Source organism: Ranitomeya variabilis, chromosome 6, assembly GCF_051348905.1.
Source record: "Ranitomeya variabilis isolate aRanVar5 chromosome 6, aRanVar5.hap1, whole genome shotgun sequence".
Taxonomy (NCBI): domain Eukaryota; kingdom Metazoa; phylum Chordata; class Amphibia; order Anura; family Dendrobatidae; genus Ranitomeya; species Ranitomeya variabilis.
The window spans coordinates 372,678,561-372,697,781 of NC_135237.1; the positions used below are offsets into that span (position 1 = coordinate 372,678,561).

Here is a 19,221-nt window from a genome sequence, read left to right on the forward strand (position 1 = left end):
GATAGCTAGATATATATGGGATAGATGATAGATAGATAGATAGATAGATAGATAGATAGATAGATAGATAGATAGATAGATAATACATACTTTAGATAGATAATAGATACTGTAGATAGATAATAAATAAATTTGTAGTATGCAGATTACTGGGGATCACCTATATACAATTTTCATCTTCCAATTAATGGTATCAATTATACCTTTATTAAAAATTGTATTATATCAAAAATTGCATTTAATTTTATGTTGAATTATTAGCTTTTGTGACAATATTCTCCTTATTTCCAGATACAGAGAACACTACTACCTACAATTTGGCCCAATATACATCCGACTACAATAACTCACTACATGGTACGTCATCATAGCTGTACATTATACCATGGAAGCAATATAAAGCATGGCATACCACAACTTTAATTAAAGGTAGAATATACAGTAAGTTAAAATACTGGATCCAAATGAGCCGTCTACACGAGCAGAGCTGCCCATGTACCGGCAGATACCGCAGTGCCATATACTTTTATTTTTCAGCTTTGCTGCCCTGCCGCGTGTGCTGAGGATAATCCCCCAACCAATTACGCTTCTTTACATGAAACTGCATATAGATGCATCATCTGCAGAGTGTATAGGTGCAACAGGAATGATATTTCTTAGGCTGAAAAGAGACTTTCCTATTTCTGGGCTCATTTTACTGAATTCGAAGAAACTGTTTGAGAACATTTTGTTTTCTTGCAAATTAATTCTTTTTAACTCTTTATGATGGCTGTGATTCCCATAAAAGAAGATGAATTATCACATACAGAGCCCAAGCTGTGAAACAGGAGGAGACAAATAGAGACCCCTACTGTGTTCAACAATGTCGTTGAAATTCCAGACTCAATAGAAATTTTTGCCCTCTTTCATGCGCCACAATGGCTGTCAACCTGACAGTGACCAGTAGAGGGCACTATTGCTATGTACAATCTTATAGACTAGCATATTTAGATTAATCTATTCAGTGGCCTAAATCTAAGAATTTGTTAAGTAACAACCACCTGTGGCATAGTCACCAAATGTCTTCTTGTCTTTTTTTCCCCCGTCTATTTAGTTCTGTAATCATGAAAGCAATCTATTAGCTACTTAAACACTGCGCATGGAGACAAGCTTGGCATCTCCAATATGATTAGCAAATATGCAGATTACACCGAAACGTGAAAGCGTGGGTAACTATATAGGAACGTGGTTTTATTTCACTTATTTCTGATCTCATATTCCACTGCAGGTCAAAATATGCAAATATAAAAATTATAACTTTTGTAATGTGAATTAAGTAAATTAAAAGGTTTTATCATTGATGGAAAATTTTATTTTTGAAGTAAGGAAATTAGTAATTTCAATTGAATTTAGACATTAAGGAAAAATCTATTATGTACAAATTATAGCTATTGTGCTGTTTTTCTTTCCATTTCATCCTTTGTCATATAATCTATAAAATAAATATTTTAATTTAAAGCTTATTACTTATGACAATACCTTCAGGGAACCACAATATATTAGATAGAGCTCCGGGCTCCCTATTAAACTAGACTCTGAATAATTTTAATTAAGTACAGTATGTCACGTAAATGACTCAGAAAGGTGGGGGGAGTGTGCTACGTACATGGGTCACGGTTTTCAAAAATGCCCAAAAATGGTTAAACTGGCCCCAACTAATCATATAAGGCTATCAAAGCTTTTAGGTTTGTATCTAAGTGTGTATGACGTGAATACAGCAGATTTATAAAATAAGATAAATTATTGAATGATATTTATTTTAAGGTTTCTCATAGGCTAAAAAAGCTATTTTATAGAGATATATAAAAAAAAATTATATATCGAAATCTCTATTTCTGTGTATATATATGGTAAATACATATTTGTGTGTATATATGTATATGTACGTGTGTATATATACATATCTATATATATGTGTAAATACATATTTGGGTATATATATGTAAATGCATATTTGTATATATATATATATATATATATCTACGTGTGTATGTTTGTTTATATATAAATATTTATATGTGTGTGTATATTGTGCGCATATATATTATGTATATATATATATGTGTGGATATAAATGCATATTTGTGTGTATACATATATATGTGTATATATATGTGTGTGTGTATGCACACACAAAAACATATATATATATGTATGTATATGTGTATAAATATATATGTTTGTGTATATGAATTTTGTGTGTGTGTATCTGCATGTATATATATATATATATATATATATATATATATATATATTATATGTATACACACATCTATCTATCTATCTATCTATCTATCTATCTATCTATCTATCTATCTAAGAATAATAAGTATATATAAGTCCATATGACCAGAAACATATCACTGACTATGTATGCATTTATATTCAGCAATGCTCGAAGCCAGTGACTTCCAGCTTCCAAAGTCCTATCCTAGCCCATGGACACACAGTGGTCTGTGTAGCATGCAGGGTCTGTAGGTAACACTCAATTCTAGTGTTAACACTTATCACAACTGAAGCAACCATGCTGCCAAGGTCAACTGCACAGATGTACTAATTGTATTATGAGCTTGACATCTAGTGGCCACCCCTGGCAGGGCAAAACAGGCAAAGGTTAAATCAGCCAGCCTTGTCAAAGCACTTCTAAACACCCACCCTCAGGGACAAGCCATTGGAAACCTGTTGGCACTTCATGCAGTCCCACCTTTTCAATGTCACCAAACAAAATGAATCTCTAGTGTATGCCGGGCATTAATGTTTAGAAATAAGACACTAATAGGCCGCCTTGAAAGAATTTAATCAGGGTGATATTAGGCACTAAACAAATAAACGTAAACACAACCTGCTGAAATACAGATTTCTATATCATACAACAGTATTTATTGCAACCAAAAATCCAAAACATAATAGCCGCAACCTGTGCTGCGACTTAGGAGGTTTTATAACAGGCCTTCTTATCTCTACACAGGAAAATAATGCTAGAAATAGGAGCTATTTTTATTTATTTATCTGCTCAATATTATGTACAAAAATAAAGTGTTTTAATAATAAGTATATTTCTGCAAAAGACATTTAAAACCAATTTTGCATCATATTTTTTTTGCCTGTTTTATGCCCTACAGCGATGGTTTAACTGGAAAATGAAGTATCCTACTAGTCACAAGATCAATAGAAAGAATACAGGAGGATTAGCAGAATATGACGAAGAACCTGACCCAGTTTTGTCAGATTTCTCCTTTTACTAAACATGAAACTAAACACTTAACAAATTCATATTAGCTGATGGATTTTCCTCCTCTGCAGTTAGTGAGACCGCACCACTCATCTAAAAACAATCACTCGTGTGAAAGTTTGTGGGTTTTTTTTAGGTAAAAACTATAGCATCTCATTGCTAGTCAGCATTCATCAGAGCCCAAGAATGGTGGGTCACACAAGCTGGACCATAAAGCGAGCTAAAACTCTTTTAATGTTTGATGCTGGCTACATCTTATAACTTGCAGAAAAGAACTATATAACAAAACGTGCTATTCACATTGCTGAGCTTTATTGCATCGAATTGTAGAAAATAATAATATTTCGAGATGCTAAGTAAAGGGAAAAATATACAGAATTTTGCTCAATTTTCACTCTAAATTTCTGACTTGATGTTTTAAACCCTAAATTTAAAATGACATAAACCAAACACATAATAAATGACCAAATCTTTAATTTGGAATAAAATACAATTTGTTTTAACATTTCAAATAATTTATATAATTCTCTTCTTTTTTTCGTTAAATAACTATTAAATTATATCAGGGCATGTTGTAATATTAGGTTGTAATTCAAGTACAATTGTGCAAGTAAAGATGAATACAAATGAAATATGTGACAATAAATTACTATATGATGTATACATGCCCTCTATATATTTCAGGGCGTCTATCTACAGATAGACACATATATTAATTGGGACGATCTAGACGTATACAAATAAAATATGAATATTAATGCTTGATATAAATTGTTAGCAATGCAATTTTAGGCAGAGTTTATTAATTTTACACAATATAGACTGGATACAATATAGAATACTGAATTTTAAAAGTTCTCATAGCATTTTATTGGGTATGGAATAAGATTTTTCTTCTCTTGAAAACCTACAGAATCTCCAGGTACTAAGATTTTACAACTATCCCAAAAAGTTTATTCAGTGTATTTATTTTTGGCAAAAATATATACATATATTTCTACACTAAAATGTGATATTTGCATAGATTTCAGTGTTGTCTTGCGCTGCAGTTAACGGTTGGAGAATTATATAGATAATTGAATTTTTGAAGCTTCACTGAAAGGAGATTTGAAGCTATTCAGACCCCTCAATAAGTAAGCTTAAAAAAAAAATCTTCCCTGGGCTGCAATGTAGCCCCCTTTGATGGAAAGGCTGTCTTTCTCATTCCGTAGAAATAAATCCATTCATTTGATCGTGTAGTCATTGAGTGCAATACAAAACAAACCAAGTGTAAGAAATGCTAAGTGATGAAGTAAACAAAAAAACATTTCCATGACAAAAACCTCCTTTTGCCCTTAATCTACAGACCATATGCAAGCGTTTCTTTTAGCATATCTCCTTCTCTAATCTCTAGTGACCAGCTACATAGATAAGACTCACTGTTATTAGCCATAAAAACAGCTTCCAAGAAAGATACTTTCTTCCCAAATCCAGGAAACTCTTCTGAAGGCTGCTCACAATGGCTTGTTCTGTTTAACGGAATAAAAGGGAGCATCTGGGATTCGCAGCCTCAAAGGACACGCACCAAGCAAGGCCTGTCCTCCCCAACACCTCTCCTCTATCATTAGTGGGCATGATACGGCTACTTGGAGGCAGGAAGCCCACCAGATTATCTCTTTTCATCTTAGGAAACCATACTCTGTCCAGCCACAAAGTCTCATCATCTCAGGAAACTTCATCAGATGGGACTAGGAAGTTTTACACTAGGCTGCTTCTCCTTTGCAACTAATAAAAATATGAGAAAATAAAATAATTTTTAGCAGCAAATGATAAAATCTGAGTAAAGGAATAAAAACAACACCAGTAATTGATAAAACTAATGAAAAGGCGAGGGCAGGAAAAATGTAAAGAAAGCTTTGTTGGTTTGGGAAAGTGTTCTGAGACTGTTCGGACAGTCCAGGAGCTCCCGTGTCCTCAATGGGATAGACCACTCAATCCCACCTCCCCTTGTCCCTTGTAACCTTTTAACCACATGTGGCTTCCAAAACAACATCCTACCCAAGGGGTCCCCTCACCTTTGGCTGAACCTGGGAGCAGCTCCCCAGCAGAGAGGGCAGGGGCAGGCATGGAGTGCGCCTCTTCTTGTGTGTGTGTCTGAGACATCAAGAGAATGCACGATGTTTCCGGAAAGGCTTTCACAAGCCTCGATCTTTCTCCATCCCCAAAACAAGATCAGCAGAGCCCCCTCCTCCTCCTCCCTTCTCTATTCCCCCAGTAGTTGCAGGGAAGGACACAGACTGGGATGGTACAAGCTCCTGCTGATCACTGGAACTTTCCCTCTCTCTTGTATCCCATGTAGTCCTACAAGGAGAGGTCACTTACACCTATCGTAGAGGGCACTACCTCTGCCACCAACACACCAGACACTGCGCCCCCCTGGAGCCACCACTGTCTGTTTTGCAGGTGCAAACGCTGGAAACAAAAAGTAAATATTCCATCCCAAACTCCTAAAAAGACTTTTCTATTCTTTCCATCCTGAAATGTTAGGAGACAAGAAACGCAGCAGAGATGTCTTGTACAGCTGTAGCAAAGCTGAATTTGTCACTGAGCAGTTTCTCCTTTTAACTTGACAGGTCTATCACACAGTCCATGGGAAAACCACTGATATAAATATATAAATATAATATTTGTATGTAACCATTTCTCATCTACAGCACAATGGAATCAATGGTGCTATATAAATAAATAATAATAATAATATTAAAAAAAATGTAGCAAATGACAAGCTTAGCTCCCCTATATATATATATATATATATGTGTGTGTATAAATAAATATGCATATATTTGTTTGATGGAAACCTTTGAAATAATAAGTCCGGCTACAAGTACTACTCTGTAGAATTAGTATTTGGGCTCCTGTACTTTTCCTATAAAAGTGAACCTGTGGGAAGAAAAGTGCATTTTTAGAAAATAGCAGGTGAGCCCCCCCGTCCCATCACTCACCGTTGCTGTCAGTGAGCACCTCAGTGCTGCCGATGTCCTCGTCCGATTTCAGGTGCTGGGGCTTGGCTTGCTTACGACGAGACATGCTGCTGCTGCTGCTGGGAGCTGGGACTCGTCGCTGCTATTTTGCAGATACATCAGTGGCAAATAAAAAAAAATAGTTCACAAATAGCAGAGTTGGAAAATGAGGGGAATGAGCCGGTGCCGGTGCGAAGCCCACTACGCATGTGCCAGTATAATGGGGAATAATACACAGCGATTATCGGCTGAGGGCGGGGGATGAGGGATGGGCTCCAGCAATTAGCTGCTGTCTCTCCTCCCGGGCACACACACAGGCAGGAAGGTCACATCGTCGCTGGGTCCTGGGCACATGCCGTGTTTGCGTGACCCCTGCTGTCCTTTGTGGTGTCTGTTGTGTCTTCCAGGGATGTGAGGAAACTTTGTGGCTGTGTCCTCCCGCCCTGTCTCCTCTCTCTGTCCCTAGTCCATGTACACGACTTGTGCTCTCATCCCTTGCACTTCTCTTTCACTCCGCCCTGTATCACATCCGCAGATCACATCGGGACAATTATGTTGCACGGATGTATGAATATAGGTGGATGAGTACTGGATCGCTTTCCTGAGACACAATGTGGAGGGGGTGGGCTGCTAGGGACAATGAATGTGATGGAGGTGACAGCCGGGAGCTCTCCAGAGTTACATGCTGACTTGTTCCTGTGTTCGTCCTGTCCCTGGCTGCACAGCCTCCTATCTGGACCCTGTGAGGAGCACACTCACCTCTCACAGCTGCCAGGGAGGGGGTTGGCTCTGCTGTGGGTGGTGGAGGAGATGGGAGGGAAGCCAGGTTAGGAAAGTGCAGCACTTGTACATGTGTCGCCCTCCCTCTCCCTCACGCGTCCTACTCATGATGCTGAAGTTGATTTCTTATTCAGCAGTTTCTTATTTGCAAAAAAATATTTATTCAGCAAAAGTTATCATAATAAAAAAATTAACTAAGTAACTTGTCTGGAGGTGACAACAATTGAACACAGCTTTAAATACCATGGGCACAAAATGGGCATCAAAGTTGGTAGACAAGGCAGTGTTTAATGGGTTAAATGACTTTGAGCCACTAATCTCACACTGAATTCACACAGGAAGGGACATCCTTCTTAAAATTCAGTTCACTCCTGGCTGGCTGAATGCGTTCTGAGCATAAAAGCTGGCATCAAAGTGGGCAAATGACCACTTTTCACTGATTTGAATAGGTAATCTGTGTTTTTTTAAGGGATTAAAAGATTTCATGCCACAAATCTAACACTGCATTCATACAGATAGGGAAGTCACACATCAGACTGATTTTACTCTAGACATACCCAAATGGGTTCTGGGTAAAAAAGCTGGCATCAGAGTGGGCACGCATCCACCTTTTTTATGTTTTGAATAGGTTACTGGTGGGTTAAAAGGGCTAAATGGCCTTGGGCTACTGACCGTCTACTGCCAACACACAGATGGTGACACCACACATCAAATTCAATTCAGTCCAGGCTGGTCCAAATGGGTTCTGGGCATAAAAACTTACATCATAGTGGGCAGACAGTCCTTTTTTTCCTGATATGAACAAGTAACTGGTTTAGTGAAAGTGATAAATGACTTTGGGCTACTGATCTCACAGTGCCAATACTCAGAAAAGGATACCTCGCATCAAAATCAATTTATTCCAGGCCGACCCAAAAAGGTTCTCCTGGGCATGAAAGCTGGCATTGAAGTGGGCAGACTCCCAGTTTTCACTGATTTGAATAAATGTATTTTTAAAGGGTTAAATGACCTTGGACAACTGATATAAATTCTATTAATTTGGCATCAAGGAAGGTAAGTGACCATGATTTCCTAATTTTGATTAGTAACTGCTGTATTCATATGGTGGCCCAATTCATTCCACGCCGGCCCATATTGTTCTCCATTTTTATCCCAGCCAGATCCCATTTGTGCCATTCCCAAGTGAACTGAATCCGATGTCTGGCATCACTATCAGTGTGAGATCAGTGGCATAAAATTTATTTAACCCTTTTAAGACACCACTTACACAAATCATATAAATTGCTTGCTTGATCACTTTGATGTCAGCTTTAATGGCCACGGCCTGTTTTGGCCAGTTGGAAGTGACCTGAAATTGTTGCAGGGAATCCCTCTCTGTGTGTTTGAGTGTGAAATTATTGATCCAAAGTAATTTTACCCATTAAAAATACCCTTATGTACCTCGTTGATGACCATTTGTGTGCCAGCAGCATCTGTAGCTGTATTTGTAGCGGCTGTCAGGTGTATTCATTTCAGGGTGCCTCGCTGCATTATTTCTTACTATAACTTTTGCTCATTATTAAACCTATATAACAAAAAACAAGGAATTTTTGTGAATAAGAAAGTGGACAAATATGGAACCAACTTCCACATCGTGTTTTAGTAAGACTAGGTGTTAGAGGATTTCTTAGCCAGCAGCATCTCATACACTCTGCTCCCCAGCTTGGCACGTAGCCTACCCCTACTTATTGTACTGGCACTGCCTGCTGCTGCCACCCTTCTAATTCCTAGTGTTATACAGTGCAGTGTCCACTACTTCAGTAGCTGCTAAACATCACCTTTCCTTGGTCCCTGATCAGCACCACTGTCCACTACTGCTCACCCTCAGTAATCAGCACCGCTACTTACTACTGCTTGTCCCAACTGCTTGTGCTCAACACCAGTGTCCACTGCTGCTCGTCCCCAGTCCTTGATAAGCACCACTGTACACTAATGCTCGTCCTTATTCACTGATCAGCAATAATGTCCTCTACTGCTCATCCCCAGTCCTTGACTAGCACCACAGTACATTACTACCTGTGCCCAGTCCTTGACTAGCACCACAGTACATTACTGCCCGTCCTCAGTCCTTGATCAGCACTACAATATATTACTGCCTGTCTGTCTCGTCTTTGATCAGTACCACGGTACATTACTGTTTGTCCCCTGTCCTTGATCAGCACCACGGTACATTACTGCCTGTCCTCAGTTCTTGATCAACACCACGGTACATTATTGCCTGTCCCCAGTCCTTAATCAACACCATGGTACATTACTGCCTGTCCCCAGTCCTTTTTCAGCACCACGGTACATTACTGCCTGTCCCAAGTCCTTGATCAGCACCACGGTACATTACTGCCTGTCCCAAGTCCTTGATCAGCACCATTGTACATTACTACCTGTAGCCAGTCCTTGATCAGCACCAGGGTACATTACAGCCTGCCCCCAGTCCTTGATCAGCACCAGGGTACATTACAGCCTGTCCCAAGTCCTTGATCAGCACCATGGTACATTACTGCCTGTCCGCAGTCCTTCATCAACACCATAGTATATTACTGCCTTTCTCCATTCTTTCATCAGCACCACAGCACAGTACATTACTCCCTGTCCCAAGTCCTTGGTCAGCACCACAGTACATTACTGCCTATCTTCAGTCCTTGATCAGCACCACGGTACATTACTGCCTATCTCCAGTCCTTGATCAGCACCACGGTACATTACTGCCTATCTCTAGTCCTTGATCAACACCACGGTACATTACTGCCTATCTCCAGTTCTTGATCAGCACCACGGTACATTACTGCCTATCTCTAGTCCTTGATCAGCACCACGGTACATTACTGCCTATCTTCAGTCCTTGATCAGCACCACGGTACATTACTGCCTATCTCCAGTCCTTGATCAGCACCACGGTACATTACTGCCTATCTCTAGTCCTTGATCAACACCACGGTACATTACTGCCTATCTCCAGTCCTTGATCAGCACCACGGTACATTACTGCCTATCTCTAGTCCTTGATCAGCACCAAGGTACATTACTGCCTATCTCCAGTCCTTGATCAGCACCACGGTACATTACTGCCTATCTCTAGTCCTTGATCAGCACCACGGTACATTACTGCCTATCTCTAGTCCTTGATCAGTACCACGGTACATTACTGCCTATCTCCAGTCCTTGATCAGCACCACGGTACATTACTGCCTATCTCAAGTCCTTGATTAGCACCACGGTACATTACTGCCTATCTCTAGTCCTTGATCAGCACCACGGTACATTACTGCCTATCCCCAGTCTTGATCAGCACCACGGTAAATTACTGCTTGTCACAAGTCCTTGATCAGCACGACGATAAATTATTGCCTGTCCCCAGTCCTTGATCAACACTTGTGTCCATTCTTTTTCTATCTAGCCTCCGCTCAGCACCATTATCTATAGTGTTGCTTCTCTCCAGTCCCTTCTCAGCACCAATATCTTTTACTCTTATTCATCTTCGGTCACTGCTCATTGTGCACTGTGTTCTCTGCAATTGTTACTGGAAGTTGAAATTATTCACTACAATAAATGTATCAGCAGTGATCAACTACTATACAGGACTGCTCCTCAACTAGCACTTCCATATGTCCAATTTCTATCTATATATATAATTGTCTAAGGGGTACTTCCGTCTTTCTGTCGGCAACTTCCGCCACGGAAATCCGGCGTCGCTGATTGGTCTCGCCAGCTGCCTGTCATGGCTGCCGCGACCAATCAGCGATGGGCACAGTCCGATTAGTCCCTCCCTACTCCCCTGCAGTCAGTGCCCGCCGCCCGCTCTATACTCCCCTCCGGTCACCGCTCACACAGGGTTAATGCCAGCGGTAACGGACCACGTTATGCCGCGGGTAATGCACTCTGTTACCGCTGCTATTAACCCTGTGTGTCCCCAACTTTTTACTATTGATGCTGCCTATGCAGCATCAATAGTAAAAAGATCTAATGTTAAAAATAATAAAAAAACAAAAAACCTCCTATTCTCACCTTCCGTTTTTGGACGATGCGCTCGTTCCTGCCGCCATCTTCCGTTCCCAGAGATGCATTGTGAAATTACCCAGAAGACTTAGCGGTCTCGCAAGACCGCTAAGTCATCTGGGTAATTTTGCAATGCATCCTGGGAACGGAAGATGGTGGCAGCCGCGCGCGCATTGCCAGAGCTTCGCTGGATCCCGGCCGGTGAGTATAAAACTATTTTTTATTTTAATTATTTTTTTTAACAGGGAAATGGTGCCCACACTGCTAAATACTACATGGGCTGTGTTATATACCGCGTGGCTGCTATATACTACATGACCAGTGTTATATACTGCGAGGGCAATGTTATATACTACATGGCTGCTATATACTACATGGGCAGTGTTATATACCGCGTGGCTGCTATATACTACATGGGCATATATATATACTGCATGGGCTGTGTGATATACTACGTGCCCTGTGTAATATACTGCATGGCCTGTGCTATATACTACGTTGCCTGTGTGCCTGTGTTATATATTGCGTGGGCTGTGTTATATAGTACGTGGGCTGTGTTATGTACTGTTTGGGCTGTGTTATATACTGCGTGGCCTGTATTAACGCATCGGCTATTTTACAATATGTATGTATGTATGTATGTACAGTATATAGCAGCCACATAGTATATAGCACAGGCCACGTAGTATTTGTCTGCTATATACTACATGGCTCCTATATACTACTTGGCCTGTGCTATATACTATGTGGCTGCTATATACATACATACATACTGTACATATTCTAGAATACCCGATGCTTTAGAATCGGGTCACCATCTAGTGTTACTAAATGGTTATCATGAGGGAATTAATAAAGTCCATCACAAAGTAAACTTAGCAACTACTCAGCATATAACTGATACATGAGGCAAATCCTCAACTAACAATCGCTTACAAATACAGAAACAAAACCACTACATTTAATATATAGATACATGAATATACTATATTTAATTAAGTGAAATTGACAATTACTTATACATGGGACGGCTGCTTAGTGAAAAATTAAATACATGCACACAGAGCAACAAAACTTTTTAAATTGATTATGCATTGGACAACTCCTTAACTAACAATTCATCTCATATACACAATACATAGACTGTACATATACTGTACATAACAACCAAACCTTCCAAATTGCAGGATTATGTACTATTTGTAATAATATCATGTTAACAACTACTTAGCATATATACTCTGGCAAAAATTAAGAGACTACTGCAAAATGTTCAGTTTTTCTGATTTTTCTCTTTATAGATATATTTTTAAGTAAAATGTAAATTGTTCTTTTATTCTATAAACTTCTGACAACATGTCTCTGAAGTTCCAAGCAAAAAATTTAGTATTTTCTGAAAATAAGAAATGGTCAAAATAACAAAAATATGCATTGCTTGCAGACCTCAAATAATGCAAAAAACAAGTTCATAATCATTTAGAAACAACAATTCTAATGTTTTTAACTCAGGAAGAGGTCAGAAATCAATATTTTGTGGAATAACCATGATTTTTAATCACAGCTTTCATGGGTCTTGGCATGCTTTCTGCCAGTCTTTCACACTGCTTTTGGATGACCTTATGCCACTCCTGGTACAAAAATTTAAGCAGTTCCTCTTTGTTTGATGGTTTGTGACTATCCATCATCCTCTTGATTGACATTCCAGAGGTTTTCAGTGGGGTTCAGCACCTGGTCGTCTAATGGTTAGATGGAGACCTGGAGAGGCGTACAAGCCACAGTTTCTTGCACCCACTGTGAAATTTGGTGGAGGATCGGGGATGATCTGGGGATGCTTCAGCAAGGCTGGAATTGGGCAGGTTGTTCTTTGCGAAGGACATATGAATCAAGCTACATATAAGGTGATCCTGGAAAAACAGTTGATTCCTTCTGCTCAGGCAATGTTCCCAAATTCTGAGGACTGTTTTTTTCCAGCAGGACAATGCGCCATCCCACACAGCTAGGTCAATCAAGGTGTGGATGAAGGACCACCACATCAAATCCCTGTCATGGCTAGCCCAATCTCCAGACCTGAATCCCAATGAACACCTTTGGAAATAATCAAGAGGAAGATGGATAGTCACAAGACATCAAACAAGGTCCTAGGGTAGCCTAGCCAGTCTCCAGACTTGAGCCCAATAGAATATCATTGGTGGGAACTGAAAATCAATGTTGCCCAGTGACAGCCCCGAAACCTGAAAGATCTGGAGAAGATCTGTATGGAGGAGTGGAACAAAATCCCTGCTACAGTGTGTGCAAACTCGGTCAAAAACTACAGGAAATGTCTGACCTCTTGCAAACAAAGGTTTCTGTACCAAATATTAAGTTCTGTTTTTCTATTGTATCAAATACTTATTTCATGTAATACAATGCAAATTAATTATATAAAAATCATACAATGCTATTTTCTCTTTTTTTATTTTTAGATTCTGTCTCTCACAGTTGAAGTGCACCTGCGATAAAAATTACAGACCTCTCCATTCTTTGTAGGTGGGAAAACTTGCAAAAGTGTCAGTGTGTCAAATACTTATTTTCCCACTGTCCCTGCTGAGTAGCCTTTGGCCAGACGTTATGATTAGTGTTGAGCGATACCGTCCGATACTTGAAAGTATCGGTATCGGAAAGTATCGGCCGATACCGGCAAAGTATCGGATCCAATCCGATACCGATACCCGATACCAATACAAGTCAATGGGACTCAAGTATCGGACGGTATTCCTGATGGTTCCCAGGGTCTGAAGGAGAGGAAACTCTCCTTCAGGCCCTGGGAACCATATAAATGTGTAAAAGAAAGAATTAAAATAAAAAATATCGCTATACTCACCTGTCCGACGCAGCCGGGACTTCAGCGAGGGAACCGGCAGCGTTGTTTGTTTAAAATTCGCGCTATTACTTGGTTACGTGAATTCCCGGCTTGTGATTGGTCAGGTCGGCCATGTTGCCGGGACGTGGACCAATCACAGCAAGCCGTGACGAAATTACGTCACGGCTTGCTGTGATTGGTCCGCGTCCCGGCAATATGGCCGCCCTGACCAATCACAAGCCGTGACGTCACGGGAGGCTGGACACGCGCTCATTTTAAAATGGGCGCGTGTCCAGCCTCCCGTGACGTCACGGCTTGTGATTGGTTGCGCCGCGGTCAACCAATCACAAGCCGGGAGGCTGGACGCGCTCATTTTAAAATGGGCGCGTGTCCAGCCTCCCGTGACGTCACGGCTTGTGATTGGTCAGGGCGGCCATATTGCCGGGACGCGGACCAATCACAGCAAGCCGTGACGTAATTTCGTCACGGCTTGCTGTGATTGGTCCGCGTCCCGGCAACATGGCCGACCTGACCAATCACAAGCCGGGAATTCACGTAACCAAGTAATAGCGCGAATTTTAAACAAACAACGCTGCCGGTTCCCTCGCTGAAGTCCCGGCTGCGTCGGACAGGTGAGTATAGCGATATTTTTTATTTTAATTCTCTCTTTTACACATTTTAACATTAATGTTGTTGCGATACCCGATACCCGATACCACAAGAGTATCGGAATCCCGGTATCGGAATTCCGATACAGCAAGTATCGGCCGATACCCGATACTTGCAGCATCGGAATGCTCAACACTAGTTATGATAAATATACTATCAGTTTATTTATACATTGTTTTGGTTGCCTTGTGGCATATGAGGAATTGTCCCCTGTATTAGTTACCCACTAAGTTATTATTAGTAGAGAGTTACTTATAATGGTGCATACAAATATGGCTAAATATTATAAGGGCATATTTGGAATGTTTTTATTACTGTTTCAATAACATAATTTTAATTGTATACAGTAAGATCATGTCTCTTTTATAGTGGACATATCACCAGATTTCACAATATAAGCGGCATGCTTTAATAAATAGGTAACTTAGGCCTGATGAGGCTAGTTTGCTTACTTTGAAAATCCATGTCAGAATGGCTATTTCCATTGTGAACGTTTCCATGTCCGATATTAAAATAAAAGACACACATTTGAAAGTGCAATATTTTTATAGAGATTGTACCAAGTTACTGAGTTATCTCTTGTTGATGGGACTGGCAGTTGATATGTGAGTACAGTTATTGGCAGTCCCATAGAAAATGAATGGAGCACAGGTGTGCATGCTAGACCACTCGTCCATCCAAATGGGACTCTTCAAAGCTCTGTTCTTTGGATCAGTGAATATCAGGCCAGTGAGACCCCCTCTGATCAATAAGTTATTCAGTCTACTACCGATATCTGATAACTTAGTAACATGGTACAGTCTCTTAATGAACAGTGGCATCCTATGGGAAGTGTGGTTATTTTATGTGTCACTATTGCCTACAACAGGGAATTGGCAGGAGGACCTCAAGACTCCACCCGATGAGACAACCTCGTGAAATAGGAACTGACGCATCCATTATAAAAGCTGTGCATCCCTGATATATTGTGTGGAACTCACAGAAGACCATACCAGGCCTACCAGGCAGAGCATTTAACCATTCGTTTTTATCCAAATGGACTTCTACCATTAACAACGTTTATTGAATTTTATCTATCAAATTAACTTTTACTAAAAGTTCAATTCCAGGTCACTGTTTTTAGATTTTTGGATGTTTTTTCGAACTGTATACCTATTTATTAGATCCTTTTTCAGCACTGACTTTTTTCTGGCCAAGTCATGTTCTTCAAACCTTCTCGAACATTTTTAGAGACTGCAGGAAGCTAGAGAATACTGCTGCCATGATGGGGTTTTACTTGGTCTACAACAATGTTTAAGAAGGTTGTACATGTCAACATCCACACGAACCCCACTACCCAAGATTACCAGTAGAACTTTGACCAGAGCATGACGATGCATCCATTGACTTGCCTTCTTCCGATAGTGCTTCCTAAAGCCATCTCATCAATGTACGCAATACACGTACATCTCGCTGTCCACATGACGTAAAGGAAAACTGCAGACACTGGAGATGTTATAATATATGATTATATATATAAATATATATACAGTATATATTTTTTACATGGAGAACAGTAACAGATTACACCCAGTTTTTCTCTATCTCGTGTAATAGGTTTCTATGAGGTTACAGCAGGAAAAGGGTTACCGGCGTGATGGATAAATCATAAGGGGGATGTTTTTTTAATTGACTTACATCCCAGAAATCAATTTAAGAAAATCAGGATTTAATGTACGCTCAGCACAGTTAAAGGTGCAGACATCTTATGTTTAATGTCAGTGAATCGTCCATTGTCCGATGTCATGTAACACAATAATGAGGATATTATTATTGTTGTATTTGCTATCATTACTTACACAATATTGTTTTTTATTTTAAAAAATAATGTGTGTCTCAATTAAAAATAATTTACATATGTGTGGACATATATATATTGTACATTTCGCTCCTGGAGATATAATGCGAGAATTGTGACTACCTAGAGAGTAGGTGGAAGATAAAGTTGCCCCCCACCCCTTCTAATTACCCTTAATTCGTCCATTATCCCCCGTTGTTATGTTACAGAGGAGACGACACGTTATTATTTTGTCTGCCGCTGGATAATATTATGTGTAAATTACTTCTGTATTTTTACAGGAGATGAACATGTAATTACAGATTCACTGCACTTCGTGCCACTGATATAGTGGGGTCATGTAAAATCTGTTTCACCTCATCCCAGCCCTTCTATGAACACTGTATTGTCTACCTAGTGCATGCTGCGCCCGCTGCAAGCACAACTGTGCCAGCTGTTGCCAACTTTCTACACTGCATCCCAGCTATATTACCACAGGAATATTATTATAACAGCAGCTGCCACTGTCAGGATAAATGCAGCATCCATCGGAGCCCGGCTCTACCACAGGCCGCCCCAATGGCAGGTCACATGTCAATTACAAAGATGTTCCATTATTGTCTACAAGCCCCACGCTGGGCTCCAGGAACACACTGGCAACAACTAAAACTTTCCTGATCAGGTCAGTATGCCATGAACGTGCAGACGTGGAACAAATGGTGGTGGAGAAGCAGCGCAGATAGGTAGAGAACATACATAAGCACAAATAAATACTATATATATATATATATATATATATATATATATATATATATATATATATATCACATCTCTGTATGTCAGTGTCTCAACATTTAAGTAGTAGGACTTACATTTTGAGTCTCATTTATTGTCAGAATGATATTTAATAAGACATATACATATAGATTTATGTATATATGAGTGTAAATTTATGTATTATACATATACAATATATGCAAACACACATATATATATATAATATAGACTTATATGCATGTGAACAGTCACATATTTGTGCATATACATAGTTATATACAGTATATATAGAAACACACAGACACTGTATATATATATATATATATATATATATATATATACACACACATGTGCACACATGTATAGTTCTTTGTCAGATAGATTTTATGGCTATCACAATGTAGGGTACGGACGCGGCACCAACGCGTTTCCGATGCACGATGCGTCATGGCTTGTGCGCTTCAGGCAGTAACAAGTGACTTAAAATACATAACCAGCAATGAGACATTGTCTCGTCTTCAGAACATGCCGCTCGCACTAATAAAAGACTCACATTCAGTTACTGTAAATTCAAACCCAAAAGAAGACATTAAAAGGAATGAGAAACAGATATATTATAAAATATTAATTTTCGATATCAATATATTTAGTTTAATATCTAAATGATAAGAGGCTCAATTTACAATTGTTAAAAACCCCACAAATTTAATTTTTTGATTTGACGTTAGGAGAAATACATGGCCACATAATACGTAACAGCCATTTTTCGGGAAAACACCATAGACCATGCAGGTATATCCCACCCACAAGGGAGAAAGTAAAAGCTTTGCAGTTGTGGAATCAGGGCTAGCGGTAATTGCAGAGCAGCGGTGGATTTTGGCCGAGAATGCCATCAGATCGATACGCGTCCTCCTCGGATCCGCACTACAGCACAATCCATAGCTGTACAGAAATCCAGGACTGATCTTTTAGGTAACAGGGATCACTGTAGTAACAAGAAAAACACACAAAAGAGTCCAGCAATCAGTCTAATGACATGATAAACTCCATTTTAAAAGATTTACCTGTATTAATGGAGGACACAGTTTTTTGAAGAATGGCTGTCAGGGGGGACACATGAACCCCCCCCCTGCTCTGCAAATCATTTTATCTCTGAGATTATTTGTACAAAAAACAAGATGAGATAATTACAAAATGGTTCTTATAGATGGGGATCTCGCACGTGTAAAACCTGTTATTATGCCAAACGTTTAATGCTACTGACGCCATCAGACAGGATCCGAATTACAGCGCTGATCATGTTATTTGTCAAATCTCCCGTACGGAATGTAACAAATCCTGCGCACGCCGTACGCCCGGGAAGTTAGACGCTCGGGTACTAGAACATCTGGGGACATTTCTAATCCAAAGAATGTATCCAGGACTGCAAAGCATTTTATTTTAGCTCAGAACAGATCCACCAACACCATGTCAGTCACTGGCACAGAAAGAGTTAACAAGCCCACTCCGATGAGGGGAAGCCCAGCCAGCGCTGCTGCATAGAGACCGCTGAGATTTCAGGACCAGGATGCCTCTCGCATCAGACGGGAAATTATGTTATACTACTAAAGTCCTAGATAGAAAACACATGAAACACGGTCAAGAAGATACACGGGAAGCAGAGTTACAGCACGCCTCACATAGCAAGCACAGCAGAGCCGAGTGTGTCGTACAATAGCAGACCTGGGTATGAGGCTTAACAACAGCCTGTTTGAGGATGCCGTAGAGATGAAAATGTGGTGATTGTCTATGCAGCTGGATGATTTATGTGTCTGTCCATGAGATAGTGTATGTAGCAGAGCTGAGAATGTGACTGTAACAGTGATGTGTCATTGCAGCATGGTGGCTCAGTGGTTAGCTCTGGGGTCCTGGATTCAAACCCCACCAAGGACAACATCTGCAAGGAGTTTGTATGTTCTCTCCGTGTTTGCGTGGGTTTCCTCCGGGTACTCCGCTTTCCACCCACATCAGCAAAGACCTACTGATAGGGAATGTAGAT

At 40.1% G+C, this 19,221-nt stretch overlaps 1 protein-coding gene across 5 annotated transcripts in view; it reads right to left on the reverse strand.

Moving 5' to 3' along the window:
- Positions 1–6,972, reverse strand: part of SALL3 (spalt like transcription factor 3) — a 19,634-nt gene extending 12,662 nt beyond the window's left edge. For 2 of the 5 annotated variants that reach the window (XM_077270063.1, XM_077270062.1), the window contains exon 1: positions 6,256–6,972. In XM_077270063.1, the coding sequence (XP_077126178.1) occupies positions 6,256–6,340 (85 nt within the window). In that variant the 5' untranslated portion in view covers positions 6,341–6,972. Of the gene's footprint in view, positions 1–5,325; positions 5,420–6,255 lie in introns of those variants that run through there. The other 3 variants (XM_077270065.1, XM_077270060.1, XM_077270064.1) reach the window with 2 other exon arrangements.
- Between the last annotated feature and the right edge of the window lie 12,249 nt (positions 6,973–19,221).